At 36.7% G+C, this 16,055-nt stretch overlaps 1 protein-coding gene across 1 annotated transcript in view; it reads right to left on the bottom strand.

The window, feature by feature from the left end:
- Positions 1-689: 689 nt before the first annotated feature.
- LOC136403445 (cytochrome P450 3A12-like) overlaps positions 690-16,055 on the bottom strand; it is a 40,223-nt gene continuing 24,857 nt past the window's right edge. The window contains exons 10-13 of the mRNA XM_066382184.1: positions 10,811-10,971; positions 7,046-7,272; positions 3,660-3,822; positions 690-1,478 (exon numbers count right to left, since the gene is read on the bottom strand). Coding sequence (XP_066238281.1) covers positions 1,383-1,478; positions 3,660-3,822; positions 7,046-7,272; positions 10,811-10,971 — 647 coding nt within the window. The 3' untranslated portion in view covers positions 690-1,382. The remainder of the gene's footprint in view (positions 1,479-3,659; positions 3,823-7,045; positions 7,273-10,810; positions 10,972-16,055) is intronic.

The following is a 16,055-nucleotide window of genomic DNA, read 5'->3' on the forward strand; positions in this document are numbered from 1 at the left end:
GAATTATCCCAAAAGGAAAGGAAAAGGAAGGGAGGGGAAAGGAAGAGAAGGGGAAGCAAGGAAAGGGAAGGGGAAGCAAAGGAAAGAAAGGAAAGGGAAGGGAAGGAGAGGGGAGGGGAGGGGATAGGAAAGGAAGGGAAAGAGAAGGGAAAGGGGAGGGAAGGGGAAGCAAGAGAAAGGAAAGGGGGAAAACAGGAAAGGATGGGAGGAAAAATAAAGGGGAGGGGAGGGGCAGAGAATAAAAAGGAGAACCCTGTGCAGCTTCTGAAACTGATGAATGCTTATATATTTCTGCTCAATCAATTGACCAATCAATTATCTTTCTTCAATGTTCATTGTGTTAAGAGAGTTAGGAGTTGAGGATAACATACAAACAATATAAGAAAACATGTTTCCTGTTTTCCAGAAGCATCAGGCAAGATGAGGTAAAACATTAAATCAAAACTAATAACATAATAAATCCCACAGCTGAGTGTTCAAAAAAAGATAGAATAAAATTATGAATGTATTTTCTAAACAATGGGAAAATCACACACGGATAACTCTCATCTATCTTAATATATCAAATTGGAGTTCTGAAAAAGGCCCCACCCACCCAGTGATTGTGATGGCCAAAGACATTTAGTCAGTGGTTCCCACTGATTTTATTCTACAGATTTCCCCCTACTGTACATGAAAGCAATAGATAATACTATTGTGAAGATGTTTATTGAGTAGCTCAATATAATATACAATAAAGTATTCAAAATAAAACATGTGATAACAAATGTTACTCCTGCCATTTCCACAATAATTCTTATTGTCATTAAAGTTTTTCAACAAAATTGAAGAGAAATTTGTATTCTTGACTAGTGGTAAGGAAGAGTACATAGTACTAAGTGAGGGTGGATGGAGACAGAAGTGTAAGAGTCCATTTAGCTGGGTTTTCATATCAGGCACTTATACACTGCTCACAAAAATTAGGAGTTCAGGAAATGTGCAGATACTCCAGTACTTTCAGCCTTTTATATAGTGTATTTTCACCAATAAAATAAAAGTTGGTTTTGCATTTCATTTGCATAATCAAACAACTTTCTTTGACTTGTCATTTGCTTTTATGATGTTCTTGTTTAATAAAAAAATCAAATGCTTCTTTTTTATCTCTTCATATTCATTTTGATATATCCCCTAATTTTTGTGAAAAGTATATTATACAATATATAACAATCTGTACAAACACTGAAAAGGCTAAATAAATGTACAGAATCTTTAGTCATCTATCAAGGGCAGTAGGGTAAGCCCATCTTCATTTCTGGGTTTTCTCCACAAAGATCTCTGGTGTCAGTGGATAGACACTTTGTTCTTCTCCCTTGAAGAACAAAGCGTTAAGTCCTTAGGGAAAGTCAGGCTCCACATACGGTACCTTCTCTCAACTCAGCCTTAAGAACAATGGGTTTTTTTGGTTGCATAAGTCCTGTAAAGGTTACTTCCAGAGGAATCTGCAAATATTAAAAAAGCTTGTGACTACCAACTTTAATGAAATACTGTCAACAACAGAAGCAAAGGAGATGAGATACATTGAGAACAATGATGTTTTATATACTAATAAAAATTACTTTTAGCATAATATATCTTTACTTCTTTACACATATTTAATAAGCTGTCTCAGGACTGGTCTGTGAAAGCATTCATCAATACATTCATTCAAGAAAATATCAATAAACACCTTTTCTGTACCATGCCAGAGACCAAATGATGTTGGTTTGTGTTTGTTTTTTGTTTAAATTTTAAGCAAAACAATGAATTTTTAAAATTTAAATCAGATTTGTAGGCATTGTGGCAAACTATTTGGAAAAGCCATAGAGAATTAATTTTGTGCATGCTGGAACTTGCAAGGTGATCCAAGTACGTGTTATACATTTTAATTATTTGAAACATCCTAGTCTTCAAAAAGGCCAGTTACCTCTCCCAGTAGAAATCTTCCAGTTTCATTATGGGAAAAGGTCTTTGGGAAGCATTGTGCCTGTTTTCTAATATGTTCCCATGTGGAGTGTAAATGGTGAGCTTCTGAAGACCTATACAGTGTTTTGACCAACTTTAGTTCTATTCTCAACAATTTAGTGTTGGGAGAGCCACCAACAGAGTAACCTTCTGATCTCAGTTGACTTAAGGGCAGAAAACTGTCTGTAGAGTGAGAAACACCAATCATGGGTGATGAGGAGCTTTTGGGTAGTGTCTGCCCCACAGTAGGTGTGCTGGAGGCCCACTACTTCTCAGGGCTGAGTCCTCTGTTTGTACACACTTACAGGGCTGCTACATAGCTGCCCAAAGCCACAACTAAGATGGAAATCATCCTCATCCTCCACCTCTTCTCTGATAAAGTCTACTTAAGAAAAAGAGCTGCATAATACATGCATAGAAATAGAGTCCTAGAAATAGGCTTTATTAAAGGGCCTTGCTTGACATGAATCAAGGGCAACTATTGTTCATGTTCTTCAGAGGACAGATTCCAGATCTTTCTATTAATGTAAAACCTTTCTATTTTAAATTTCAAATTGCATGCATAGATTTCCCCTGTACACAGACCAACATACATAGAAAAAACACATTGCAAACATTGTTTGTTAAATTTTTTGAATTAAATAATTTAAAATTTGTATCCAATATCACCAAATCAACTGCAAAATCTCTACAAGCAATTCCTGGATGACTGCCAGGTACCATTGCAAACAAATGAAAGGAATAAAATGAGATGATAGAGTAAAAGACATTCATAGGTACAAATGAAGCAGAGAACCAAACTGAATGGTTTAATGAAAAAGTATTAAATTAAGTGGTATGAGTGATGATACCAGCCTGCAGTAGCGAAACCAGACCAGAGGAAAAATTGGGCTCTGGACTACATGTGGAAGACTTTTGGAGACACTTTGGGAGTAAACTAGGAGTTAAAGGATGAGAACATATTGAGAAGGATTTTTATTAGGATGTAAGAAACCCAATTTAATTGCATCATGACTCCCAGAAGCAGAGTTAAAGTAGCCAGGATGGTCGTGGACTGTGGGACTTCTTCACATCAGGCAGAAATGTTGTAATCAATGATTCTCAACCTTAGCTTCAAATGGAAACATAAGGGGGTGCTTTTAAAGCCGCACAGGATAAATTATTTTAGAATCTGAGATGACCTAGGAATAGAGTTTTTAAAAGTATTCCACTGATTTAATTGTGTAGCCAGTCATCGAGAACCACTATCACAAGAGCTTCTGTCACTTCTGGTGGAGAAGAGCACCATTCAAATTGACGACCTTGTTATTATCAATGTACTGCAGGACTGTGCACAGTGCTTTTCCTTTCCTTCCTTCCAGTGGGTGTAAAACCAAATTTGAAACTTTGCTCAAAGGATGCGGCATCATCATGTCATGCTAACTGCCTTGATTCTAGATGGCCTTTGTAGTTTGGCTATTTATAAAGCCAACGGTTTAGCACTCCAGACTAATGGGATCTTAAAGGTCACAGGTGGTTCCAAATAGATTCTCTGGCCAACAGAACAGATTATTAGACAATGAATGAGCACATTCATGCATATATGTGTGTGTGTGTATACACAAACAGCTCAGTTTAAGAAAAACTCTCAATCAATCATTATTTATGCAGGCAGAGTGGTAACGTGTTAAGTGGCTGACCTGTGTTTCTTTGCAAGGTTTCATAGAGAAGTTCTGCAGAACTCTGATGATAGCAAGTTTCATGTTCATCATAGCGAACCTCATGCCAATACAGTTTCTGGGTCCAGTTCCAAAGGGCATGTATACGTAAGGATTTATGCTGTCCTTGTTTTTCTTACTGAACCTGGTTTCACAAAAGTATATAAAAACAAGTTAATGAAACAAAAAAGTCATGATAGCTACATATTGGGGTTGTTCTCACTTAGGCTCCTCAATCAGTTGAATCTGTATACTTCTGTGGGCTAGTCAGTGAGATCCTGCTATGGTTATTTTGCTGTGCGAATTGTAAGCTGTAGATTCTTTCCATTCCATTTACCCTATAGGAGCTTTTAGTCTCAAGAAACAAGATGGATGCTGTTTAAAGGAAAATTTATCTTTAAACACTGAAATTACATTTGGTTGTTGAGATGTTCACACTTTGAAAGGCAAGTAGGAAATGAGACTAATTAAAGAAAAGATAGGTTCCAGCTTTCATCAAACTCATGTTGGTCACATGCTCACGCAGGAAGAAAGTAAGACTCATATCTCTCGTTAGTCACATTGTTATTTTTTCATTCCCTTCTTTTTCTTTTGCTTACTTTTCCCCTTCCTCCCTCCCCTCACCTCCACTCACCTATTCCCTTCTGTCTCTCTCCCTCCCACTGAATAGCTCAAGTCAGATAACTTACATAGGCATATCCTGCTCCTCTAGTATAATCACTGGTTTCCTTGTCTCTCTGTTCCACTACACTATCAATTCCTTGAAGGTTAAGCCTATGTTTTATTCAAGTTTGGTTCCTCAATATTTGATTATATTAAGGAAAAATGTGGGTTTGGGAATGTAATCATGGCATTGTGGTTATGTATTTTAAAAGGCTCTTATATTTTGGAAAACATTGGAATATTTACAAATAGTACGCCTTAAAATAATATGGAAGTCAGGAGGATGGTAGTACAGGCGTGTGGATGGGGCAGGGGACGTGGGTTGATGGCTATAAGGCAGGTGCTGAGTACACATAGACGCATTAAAGTTATTTCATAAACTTGTCATAGAAAATGCTTTTTTATATATCAAATACACATATATTTGTGTAAATGTCAAAAATTCCTCATAGTAGGCATTTTTTTAATATTTAGATTTCTCACGCCTTGCCCACTTCCTGACACTGATCTTTGTTGATCAAAGAGAAATAGAGTCAGTGGTTCTGGTTTCATGAAGCTACAGTAGGGGAAACTACTGAGCTTGGAGGAGCCATAGAGATCCCTTGGTTCAGAAAACAGACAGTTTGGTCATCTCTGACTTATTCTTTTAACAAGCACTATGTGTAGATACTCATCTACTATGAAGGACACCATGGCAAATGAGGTAAGCTTCCTCCTATTAGGGATCTTAGGAAAATCTAGATCCCAGTTAGTGCCCTCAATAGTTCATTCCACTTTTTCACACCAATACAATAAATGGGAACAACAGCTCTCTCTAGAGTTTAAGCAGTGCCCAAAGCTGGACTGTGGCTCCAAATACTCAGAAGAACATGTTAAATATCACCCTAGAGAGTTTGTCTCAGACTCTAGAGAGCAGATGACTTCCCTTTGGAAGAGTCACTATATCTCTCGTTAGTCACATTGTTATTTTTTTCATTCCCTTCTTTTTCTTTTGCTTACTTTTCCCCTTCCTCCCTCCCCTCACCTCCACTCACCTATTCCCTTCTGTCTCTCTCCCTCCCACTGAATAGCTCAAGTCAGATAACTTACATAGGCATATCCTGCTCCTCTAGTATAATCACTGGTTTCCTTGTCTCTCTGTTCCACTACACTATCAATTCCTTGAAGGTTAAGCCTATGTTTTATTCAAGTTTGGTTCCTCAATATTTGATTATATTAAGGAAAAATGTGGGTTTGGGAATGTAATCATGGCATTGTGGTTATGTATTTTAAAAGGCTCTTATATTTTGGAAAACACTGGAATATTTACAAATAATATGCCTTAAAATAATATGGAAGTCAAGAGGATGGTAGTACAGGCGTGGGGCAGGGGACATGGGTTGATAGCTATAAGGCAGGTGCTGAGTACACATAGATGCATTAAAATTATTTCATAAACTTGTCATAGAAAATGCTTTTTTATATGTCAAATACACGTATATTTGTGTAAATGTCAAAAATTCCTCATAGTAGGCATTTTTTTAATATTTAGATTTCTCACGCCTTGCCCACTTCCTGACACTGATCTTTGTTGATCAAAGAGAAATAGAGTCAGTGGTTCTGGTTTCATGAAGCTACAGTAGGGGAAACTACTGAGCTTGGAGGAGCCATAGAGATCCCTTGGTCCAGAAAACAGACTGTTTGGTCATCTCTGACTTATTCTTTTAACAAGCATTATGTGTAGACATTAAGCTACTATGGAAAACACCATGGCAAATGAGGTATGATTTCTCCAATTAGGGATCTTAGGAAAATCTAGATCCCAGTTAGTGCCCTCAATAGTTCATTCCACTTTTTCGCACCAGTACAATAAATGGGAACAACAGCTCTCTCTAGAGTTTAAGCTGTGCCTAAAGCTGGACTGTGGCTCTGAATACTCAGAAGAACATGTTAAATATCATCCTAGGGGGTTTGTCTCAGACTCTAGAGAGCAGATGACTTCCCTTTGGAAGAGTCACCATATGCTGAGAGTAGGAGGAAGCTAACACAGGACTGCAGTCATAGACAGCACCAGAGGATCTCTGTCACCTCTGTGCTCAAAGAGGCTGCTTCAGCTATCAGGGGTGAGGACCTCTCAGGCTGTCAGCCTGCACTCCAAAGATGCTAGAGGCATGGCAGCCGATGTAAAAAACAGAATGTGGGAACACTGGTAGTAAATTTAGAGAGCTAAAGAAAACAACATAGAAAAACTTAAAGAAATAAAAAAGCCCATGTTTCTAAAATCAGATAATGGTTAATTTCTGGTATTTGCATATAGTCACACACATAAACATTTATACATATGTATGTTTATATATAATGGTTATATATAATAGACATTGTTTATATAGTTTACAGTTAAATAAGCAGTACAAAATAAAATACATCACTCTTTTAATTTAAAAAATCTATATATGCTTAGAAAATGTTAATAATGACATATATCACATTATTAATGAAGTTTATCTTAAAATAATAAGACTATCAACAGATACAATTTTCTGTAGTCTAGAGTTTGTAAAATATTGTCAACAAACGATCACTTTCATAATAAGAAGAACAAAATTCTAAAAAAATGTACATATAAATGATTGTACAACCACAGTTTGTCATCTGTACTAACAGATACCAGAATACGCCCCAGCCAGCCTGGATCATGGGGGTTCCCTTTCCCAGAGGCCCAGTACCTTTCAGGACGGAATTCCTCAGGCTCTGACCAGTGCGCTGGGTCATTGTGAAGAACATAGGTTGGCACCATCACCACTGTCCCTTTGGGAATGAACACACCATTGATTTCTACATCCTTCTTACAGAGCCTCTCGATTCTGCCAGCAAGTGGATATATCCTGAGAGATTCATTCAACACCATGTCAAGATACTCCATCTGTACCACAGCATCATAGGTGGGAGGTGCCTGGGAAGAGAGAAACAGATTTTTAAAATTGAGATTTGAGAACAACTTTCAACTCAGTCAATACAGTTCTATAGAAATGTTAGGAGCTCCAAAGAATAATATGTTTTGGTAAAAGACCTTAGGACTTAATAGACATTTTAATATCTATCATGTCCTTTGACCTGCTTATTGGCCCATTGAGATGTGTGGAGTAGTTATGACTATGAAGACCTTTGGGACAATTCCCGAGGCAAGACCTGAAATCCCTCACGTTACCATGTAGTGATTCTTTTTCTCATGTAAACAAATGTGACTAATAGACTATGACCCTTACTTTTAACTAAAGTATGCCAAACTGTTTCCTTTAAAAAGGGAAGCCATAATTCTGTACCAAAGAAAGAGAATGTGTAAAAGAGCAAAATCCCTATTTGGCATACTGATTTTTAGTTGAAAATCCTGCTTGCTAACTCTTTAAATGATATATATAAAATCTGGAGAGAAATGCTCTCTATATAGAAATTCTATGAATAAGTTAAAGAGAAACGAGTTCCTTTCTAAACCAAATTTGGCAAAAGACCAGTATGGCTGTATTCCAGCTAGCAGGGCACATAATTTCATTCTAGTGGAAGTTATGAAGAGGTGGACCTCACTCAGTCCTTACTGCCTTGCTGAAACAGTCCCCAGGCTATTGCTTCAGGGCTTGACTATAAACTGTGAAGATCTCAAACAAGCATCTCCAGCCCCAGAGCCCTATCTTTTCATGCCAAGAATTCCAGTTTTGTCAGCTATCTGAAAACAGTATGGGTAATATATAGTATCACTTGGTGTTATATTGAAGAGGCAATATTGTAGAAGTTAAGGCTTTGGATAGTGGCATCTTACCACTACCATATGACTTGTGTATAAAAGTTATTTCACATCTCTGTAGCTCAGTTTTCTGACATTTACATGAAGATAATTAGAGATGACACTTCATAGGGCTGTGTGGCAGAGACAATCACTGCTCACCCAATATCCATGTAGTCTCCACATCTCCCAGCCCACTGGACGCTAGGGGAGATCAGCTTTGAGAACGGACTGTGAGCTGAGGTGACATATGTCAGTTCAGGGCCAAAACATTTAAAAAGCCAGTGAGCAACACTCTAGTTCTTTATTTCCCAACCAACATGAAGGCTGTGTGTTCCAGAGAGTGCAGCTACTAGAAGCTACTTTTTAGCTTATATTTCCAAGATATTATGTGAAGCAGAGACTCCCATCCCATCCTTTTCTAACAACCCATTTGGACATGTGAGTGTGGAAATAATCCTTTGCTATGTAAAACCACTGAGAATAGAGGGCTAATTAGTAGCTGTGGCATAACTTAGTTTAGTGGTTCTCAAAATATTTGAAGTCGGGGTGCACTTAAAATCCTACGAATAATTGTAGGCGCACTATATACAAATTTCTGAGAAATATGTTATAATAATTAAGTCAAATATTAAGAAAAAATATGAAGTTCAAGCGTGCTTTTATGGTAATTAAATTAAATAAATATGACAAAATTAAATTTATTCTGACATTAAAAAACATGTTTATGTTACATTTTTTTTGAGTTATGCTTTTTAGAATTCATAAGAAAGTGGGGTTAAAAAAATTTAAAAACCAACAAAAAGTTATTTTTTTATATATATACATACATTCTTAGTAAGATTTAGTAAATTTGGCAGGTCCTGGCACAAATGTGTTAAGTGTTTTCATTCTTGTGTTTATGAGAAACATGAGCCTGATGTGGCCTAGCGATTTCTTCAATATTTGGGCATATATTTGAAAGGCAAACTCTCATTTCCTCATCAATACATTGAAGAATTCTTCTCTTTTTACTCTTAATTGTGTTGAGTGCAGAAAACGCCCACCATACATATCATCTTAACTTTACACCAAACAAAGGATAGAAGAAACTTGCCTGCAGGCTTTCTGGGGAACATGGGGGAGGTAGTGTAAACAATCCAGCACACAGCTTAACAGCCTTTTGCAACCTAATCAGGCAAGTGAAGTGGGTGGGGGGTTGGGCAGACTGTCAGTTTACAGCCAAGTCCCCACACCTCTGTCCCCAAAAATCTAAACTCCAAAAACCCTGTTGGTTTTTTGATCCCCAACAGGAGCATATTTCTCTGGAATACCATAGGCTCACCTGGAAATCTTCTAGGGCGCACCAGTGTGCCCTGGCACACACTTTGAGAACCATTGACTTAGCTTATCCTGACTAATACATAATTTTTCAATTGAATTTTTTTGGTGACATTGGTTAGAAAGGTTTCAGGTGTACAATTCTATAATATATCATCAGTATATTGTATTGTATGTTCACCACCCCAACTCATGTCTCTTTCCATCACATTTATCCTCCCTTTACCCTCTTCTCCCTTCCCCTCAGATAATCACCATGCTATTGCCTATGTTTATGAGGGATTTTTTTGCTTAAAACCTTTACCTTTTTTATGCAGGCCCTCACCCAACCTCCCCTATGATAGCTGTCAGTCTGTTCTCTATCTGTGATTCTGTTTCTATTTTTGATGTACATTTTTTAAAAATATTAAATTCATTTATAGATATAAGGCATTTAGAACAGATATATATATGTAGTAAGGAGCATATGTTAGCTATCAGTGTTGTTGTCATTGTAGTTATTATAAGAAAGGGAAAACATAATGCTTTAGCTAGTCTGTCTCTTAGTGACCTTCCCATCTTACTATAATCAAATGAATCCCAGTATAAGCTTACCCAGAGAAGAAAGATAATCTCTAATTTAGCGGGTCATTAAAATGTATCTTTACCTTATATCTGAAGGACCTATGACACAGAAAGGTCTTAACTCTTGTCCAAAACCACAATCTGGACTCAAACTCATGTCTCCTATTTTCTACCCTATGTTCTTTCCTGCATACCAGACTTCTACTAGACCACAAAGTTTTTCCAAGGTAGTAGATTACAGTGATGGTGCCAATTCTCCACCCCTTCCAACATCCGTGCCCTTAATCATCTAACTTCTAGCCCTCCCATTATGATGCTGGGGTTGGCCATGTGCCATGCTTTAAACCAATGTAATGTTGGCTAAGTGTGGTGCAAGTAAAGTTTGAAAGGCACCCGTACGATGGGATTATTGCCTGAGAAGAACACAGCCAGGCTACTTGTCTGGAGTATCAGAAACAGGTGGAGTTACCTTGCCAGTTTAGCCAAGGCCATACTATCGAGACAAGAGCCAGATCAAAGCAAGTCCAGTCAAATATCAATGTGTAACTACCCAGACACTTGTGCAATAAATTGCTATTGTTAATTGCCACTGAAGTTTGTTTGGCTTTTTCACTGACAAACAGGACACTTTTTTCAAAGATCTTATATATCTGTAAATAACACACATTACCTAGATTTCTTTGTTTTAGTCTTTTTACATTTTCCTAAGTAGCACAGGTAAAGGAACTGATGCTAATGCTCTTGAAAAAAATTCTCCTAAGAAGTGGTGAGGAGGCATGTTTGCTAAAGCTTTACTTTCTCCCTCTCTCTTCAGGTATCACCCACTCACCTTATTGGGAAATGTTGCATCAATCTCTTCCTGCAGTTTCTGCTGCACATCAGGATGAGTGGCCAAAAAGTACATAAGGAAGGAAAGGGAACTGCTAGTGGTCTCATAGCCAGCAAAAATAAAGATAATAGACTGGGCCACGATCTCCAGATCAGACAGTGCTAAAGGAGAAGAAAGGTATTTTATAAGGCAGGTCAATGTACAGCATCACAGAGTAAATGATGAGAAATCCAAATGAAACTCCCAAACCTCTATGGGAAAAACTGAAAAAGCAATTCAGCTTAAATTGGAATGTGTATGTTTCAGAGCCATAAAAAGACAAAAATTTGTCTTAATTTAGTTTTTCCCCAGGCCTATACTGTTCTTGACCTTCTCCTTCCAGTTATACCAACCTACCCACAACATAGCTGTGTAATTTCAAAAAATAGAATAACTGTGTTACATGCTCAGTGTTATCAGTATGTCCCTTGGAGAATTCTAAAAGTAGTTTAAGTACAAGTAATAAAGGATAGTATTCTACTCCCTGGAAAAAGTTATATTATTCTAGATAAAATATACCCAGAAAATTCTTGACTTTGCACTATGGCTTATGCAAGGAAAAATTAAAGGATCTTTCCTCTAAACATGTTTGCAGAAACTTAAGAGAATAATATTGGGCTATACATGAAATATGGTTACTGTAAATATTGTCCATAGACCAGCATCATCAGCAGTATCTGGAAGGTTATTCGAAATGTGGAATCTCAAATTCCATACTAGAACTATTGATTCACAATATGAACTGTCAAGAGATGTGATGATTTTCAGAACAAAAACAAATAAATCCAAAAATTTATATGAAACAACAAAAGACCCTAAATAGCTACAGAAATCTTGGGGAAAAGTTGTTGAGGGTATCACACTACCTAATATTAAACTATACTATAACACTATAGTAATCAAAACAGCATGGTACTGACATAAAAACAGACATATAAATCAATAGAACAGAATAGAAAGCCCAGAAATGAACCCATGACTATATGGTCATTTAGTTTATATATGGTGTCAGGTGGGTACTTGAAGTATTAGAGAGATCACTCTGTAAAGTATATGATTGTCTAACCGACAATCTAACTGTACACCTGAAACTAATACAAGATAATATTAAATGTAAACTCTAATTAAAGAATAGTATTTACAAAAGAGATGTGATTTGTGTGTACAATCTAGCTTGGTAAGCATGGATTATACCTTTAAGAGACATCAGGTAACTGAAGATCTGGGATACATTTATTCAAAATGAATGGTCTCAGATATGTGCAAAAATGACAGAAAAAAAAAGAATAGAAGATTGGTGACTGGTCTTAGTCTATTTTGTATGTGTGTGTTTGTGGCATTAAAATAGCAGAAGAAGGCCTGACCTGTGGTGGTGCAGTGGATAAAGCGTCGACCTGTAAATGCTGAGGTCGCCGGTTCGAAACCCTGGGCTTGCCTTGTCAAGGCACATATGGGAGTTGATGCTCTGATACCAATCTCTGATATTTTTTATAGTAATAATTTTTCTGAGATATCTCCTTGAACAAGGTTAAATAAATAAAAAATAAATAAATGGGATTGCATCAAACTAAAAAGTTTTTGCACAGTAAAGGAAACTATCAACAAAACAAAAAGACAACCTACTGAATGGGAGATGATATCCACCAATGAAACATCTCATAAGGTGTTAGTATCCAAAATTAATAAAGAACTCATACAACTCAAAGCCAACCCCCCACCAAACAATCTAATTAAAAAGTGGCAGAGGACCTGAAATGATACTTCTCTAAAGAGGACATAAAGATGCCTAACAGACATATGAAAAGATGCTCAACACCAAAAATTGTCAGAGAAATTAATATTAAACCATATTGAGATATCACCTCATACTTTTCAGAATGGCTAACATCAATAAATCGACAAACAACAAGTGTTGGTGAGAAAGTGCAAAAAAGAGAACCCTCATGCACTGTTGGTGGGAATGCAGATTGTTACAGTCACTGTGGAAAGCAGTATGGAGGGTCCTTGAAAAATTAAAAATGAAATTGCCTATGTCTCATGATTCACTTCTGGGTATATATGCAAAGAAATCCAAAATACTAATTTTAAAGACTACCAGGAACTGCATTATTCCATACGTAGGTGGGACATAAAAGTGAAACTAAGAGACATTGATAAGAGTGTGGTGGTTACAGGGGGGAGGGGGGAATGGGAGAGGGAAAGGGGGAGGGGCACAAAGAAAACTAGATAGAAGGTGACAGAGGACAATCTGACTTTGGGTGATGGGTATGCAACATAATTGAACGACAAGATAACCTGGACTTGTTATCTTTGAATATATGTATCCTGATTTATTGATGTCACCCCATTAAAAAAATAAAATTATTAAAAAAAAAAAAGACTATAGGCCTACTTATGTTCACAGCGAGGTTATTTACAATAGCCAAGATATGGAAGCAACCCAAGTGCCCGTCAGTAGATGAGTTGATAAAAAAGAAATGGTATATATACAATAAAACATTATTTGGCCATAAAAAGGAATGAAATCTGACCATTTGTGACAACATGGATGGACCTAGAGGGCATTATGCTAAGTGAGATAAATCAGATCAAGAAAGACATACCATATGATTTCACTTATATGTGGGACCTAAAGAACAAATAAATGAACAAATAAAATAAAAACAGACTCTTAGATACAGAGAAAAGACTGATGGTTCCCAGAGGAAGGGGACGGGGGACTGGGTAAAAAGGGTAAAGGGATTAAGAAGTACAAATTGGTAGTTAGAAAATAATACTGTGGATGTAAAGGACAGCATAGGGAATGCACTCAATAATATTGTAATAGCTACATATGGTGTCAGGTGGGTACTTGAAGTATTAGAGAGATCACTCTGTAAAGTATATGATTGTCTAACCGACAATCTAACTGTACACCTGAAACTAATACAAGATAATATTAAATGTAAACTCTAATTAAAGAATAGTATTTACAAAAGAGATGTGATTTGTGTGTACAATCTAGCTTGGTAAGCATGGATTATACCTTTAAGAGCCATCAGGTAATTGAAGACCTGGGACACATTTCTTCAAAATGAATGGTCTCAGATATGTGCAAAAATGACAGAAAAAAAAGAATAGAAGATTGGTGACTGGTCTTAGTCTGTTTTGTATGTGTGTGTTTGTGGCATTAAAATAGCAGAAGAATGTGCCAATAGAAGGGCATTGGACAGTATGAAATATAGAAATGTAGGGTTCAGTGACTGGAATTAGCAATGTTTATTCAATCACAACCTGAATATTATCTTTCTCAGCATGTAGCCCTTCTCTCTGCTCTATTTTATGCTCAGCAAATAGCCCCTGTTTTCAAATCAACCTCATTTTATATTTTACCCGTAGAGATACAAAGCATGTTTAAGCTCTACTCTGTTTGGAGCATATTAGGACCTTTAGACACCTAGGGCATTAAAATAAACACGGTGCTCACCCAACCATGTAATTTACAACTCAAAATAAGTGTACAAAGGTTGACATAAAGTTCTGATTTTCTAATGGGATTTCTGTGATGTTTTTTGGGGGATAAATTCAACTATCAAATTCTTTCCCACAGTTAGCATATACCCCATAATATTCATAGCTTAAAGTTGTGCTGTCTAATATGGTAGCCACAAGCCACAAGTGATCATTTAAACTTGCATTTTAACTAATTAAAACTAAGTACAATTTAAGATGATGTTTTTGGTTGCACTGGCTACAAAACTAATGCTCAATAGCCACATGTATCTAATAGTTACTGTATTGAATAATGCATATAACTGTATTTTTTGTTCCATAAGACGCACCTGACAATAAGACACAGCTAGGGTTTTAAGGAGAAAAATAAGAAAAAATATTCTGAATGAAATGGTGTGTTAAAATATTTAATAATATACTGTATTTTTCATTTCATAAGATACACGGGCATTTTCCCCTCCACTTTTAGGAGGGAAAAGTACGTCTCATGGAGTGAAAAATACAGTACAGGTATACAATTTCCTTCATCACGAAGGTTGTATTGGACATTGTAGATAGATATATGGATGAACAGATAATAAAAGAAATAGAAAGGAAGATAGGATGGATGGGTGGATGGAAGGAAGGAAGGAAAGAAGGAAGGAAAGAAAAAAGGTAGGGAGGGAGAGAGGGAGGGAGGGAGGGAGGAAGGAAGGAAGGAAGGAAGGAAGGAAGGAAGGAAGGAAGGAAGGAAGGAAAGAAATAATTCTAGACTGATATCCATGTATAGTGCTGTGTTAGAATCATCTCATACCTGCGTTCTAGAAACAAATGTTAAATATTTAGATAGCCATTTTGTGAGATGGTTGTCAAACTATTGGTACTTTAAAATTAACCATGATGGGATTATTTATATTATGGAAATAAACTTTAAATCAGAGATTTTTGAGAGGCAGAGATGGAGAGAGAATATGTTTACATCACTGGTCTACTTATGGGTATATATGGAAATACTTATGTTTGCCAGATCTATGTAAATATATTTGATGTTCTTAGGTTTGTCCACCAAGGAGAGCTAGAAAAAGAGTACCCTGGTAGGAATGAACATGCCCAGATCACAAATTTTGGTTTCTAAATATTGCTTCTCACTAAAATGAACCTGAGCTCCTTTGAGAAGTGACTGATTTGAAGGCTGCTCAGGGGAAATAAAGAGAAACCAAGAATGTACAACATCAAGAGTGAACCCTAATAGAAACTCAAGTGTGAATGTAGGTTCACTGATTGTGCCAAATGATCCACACCTGTGAGGGATTTGTCATCAGGGAAGCTGTGTACAGGTAGGGAGAAGTGGTGTACTGGAAATCTCTGCACCTTCCTCTCAATTTTGCTATGAACCTAAAAGTGTCCTAAAAAATAACATCTTTTGGAAAAATTAAAAATTAAAAGGGAGGAAGGAACCCAGAGCCCACTTAAAAACACTCCAGTGAACAAACCTGTGAGAATTTGGCTATCAAAAAAAAAAAAAAAGAATGATGTAAGAATATAAATTTATAATATATTAGTTCATATTGATATAAATAAAAAAATAAATAAGAATGAAAAGGTTTTCCTTACAATGAAGCAGTAATTCATGAATGTAAAAGAAATGAAAAGAAAGCTATCATTTTGCAACCATTAAAATAATAATGATTTGGGCCCTGGCTGGTTGGCTCAGTGGTAGAGCGTCGGCCTGGCG

Source organism: Saccopteryx leptura, chromosome 4 (assembly GCF_036850995.1).
Source record: "Saccopteryx leptura isolate mSacLep1 chromosome 4, mSacLep1_pri_phased_curated, whole genome shotgun sequence".
In the NCBI taxonomy this organism is placed as follows: domain Eukaryota; kingdom Metazoa; phylum Chordata; class Mammalia; order Chiroptera; family Emballonuridae; genus Saccopteryx; species Saccopteryx leptura.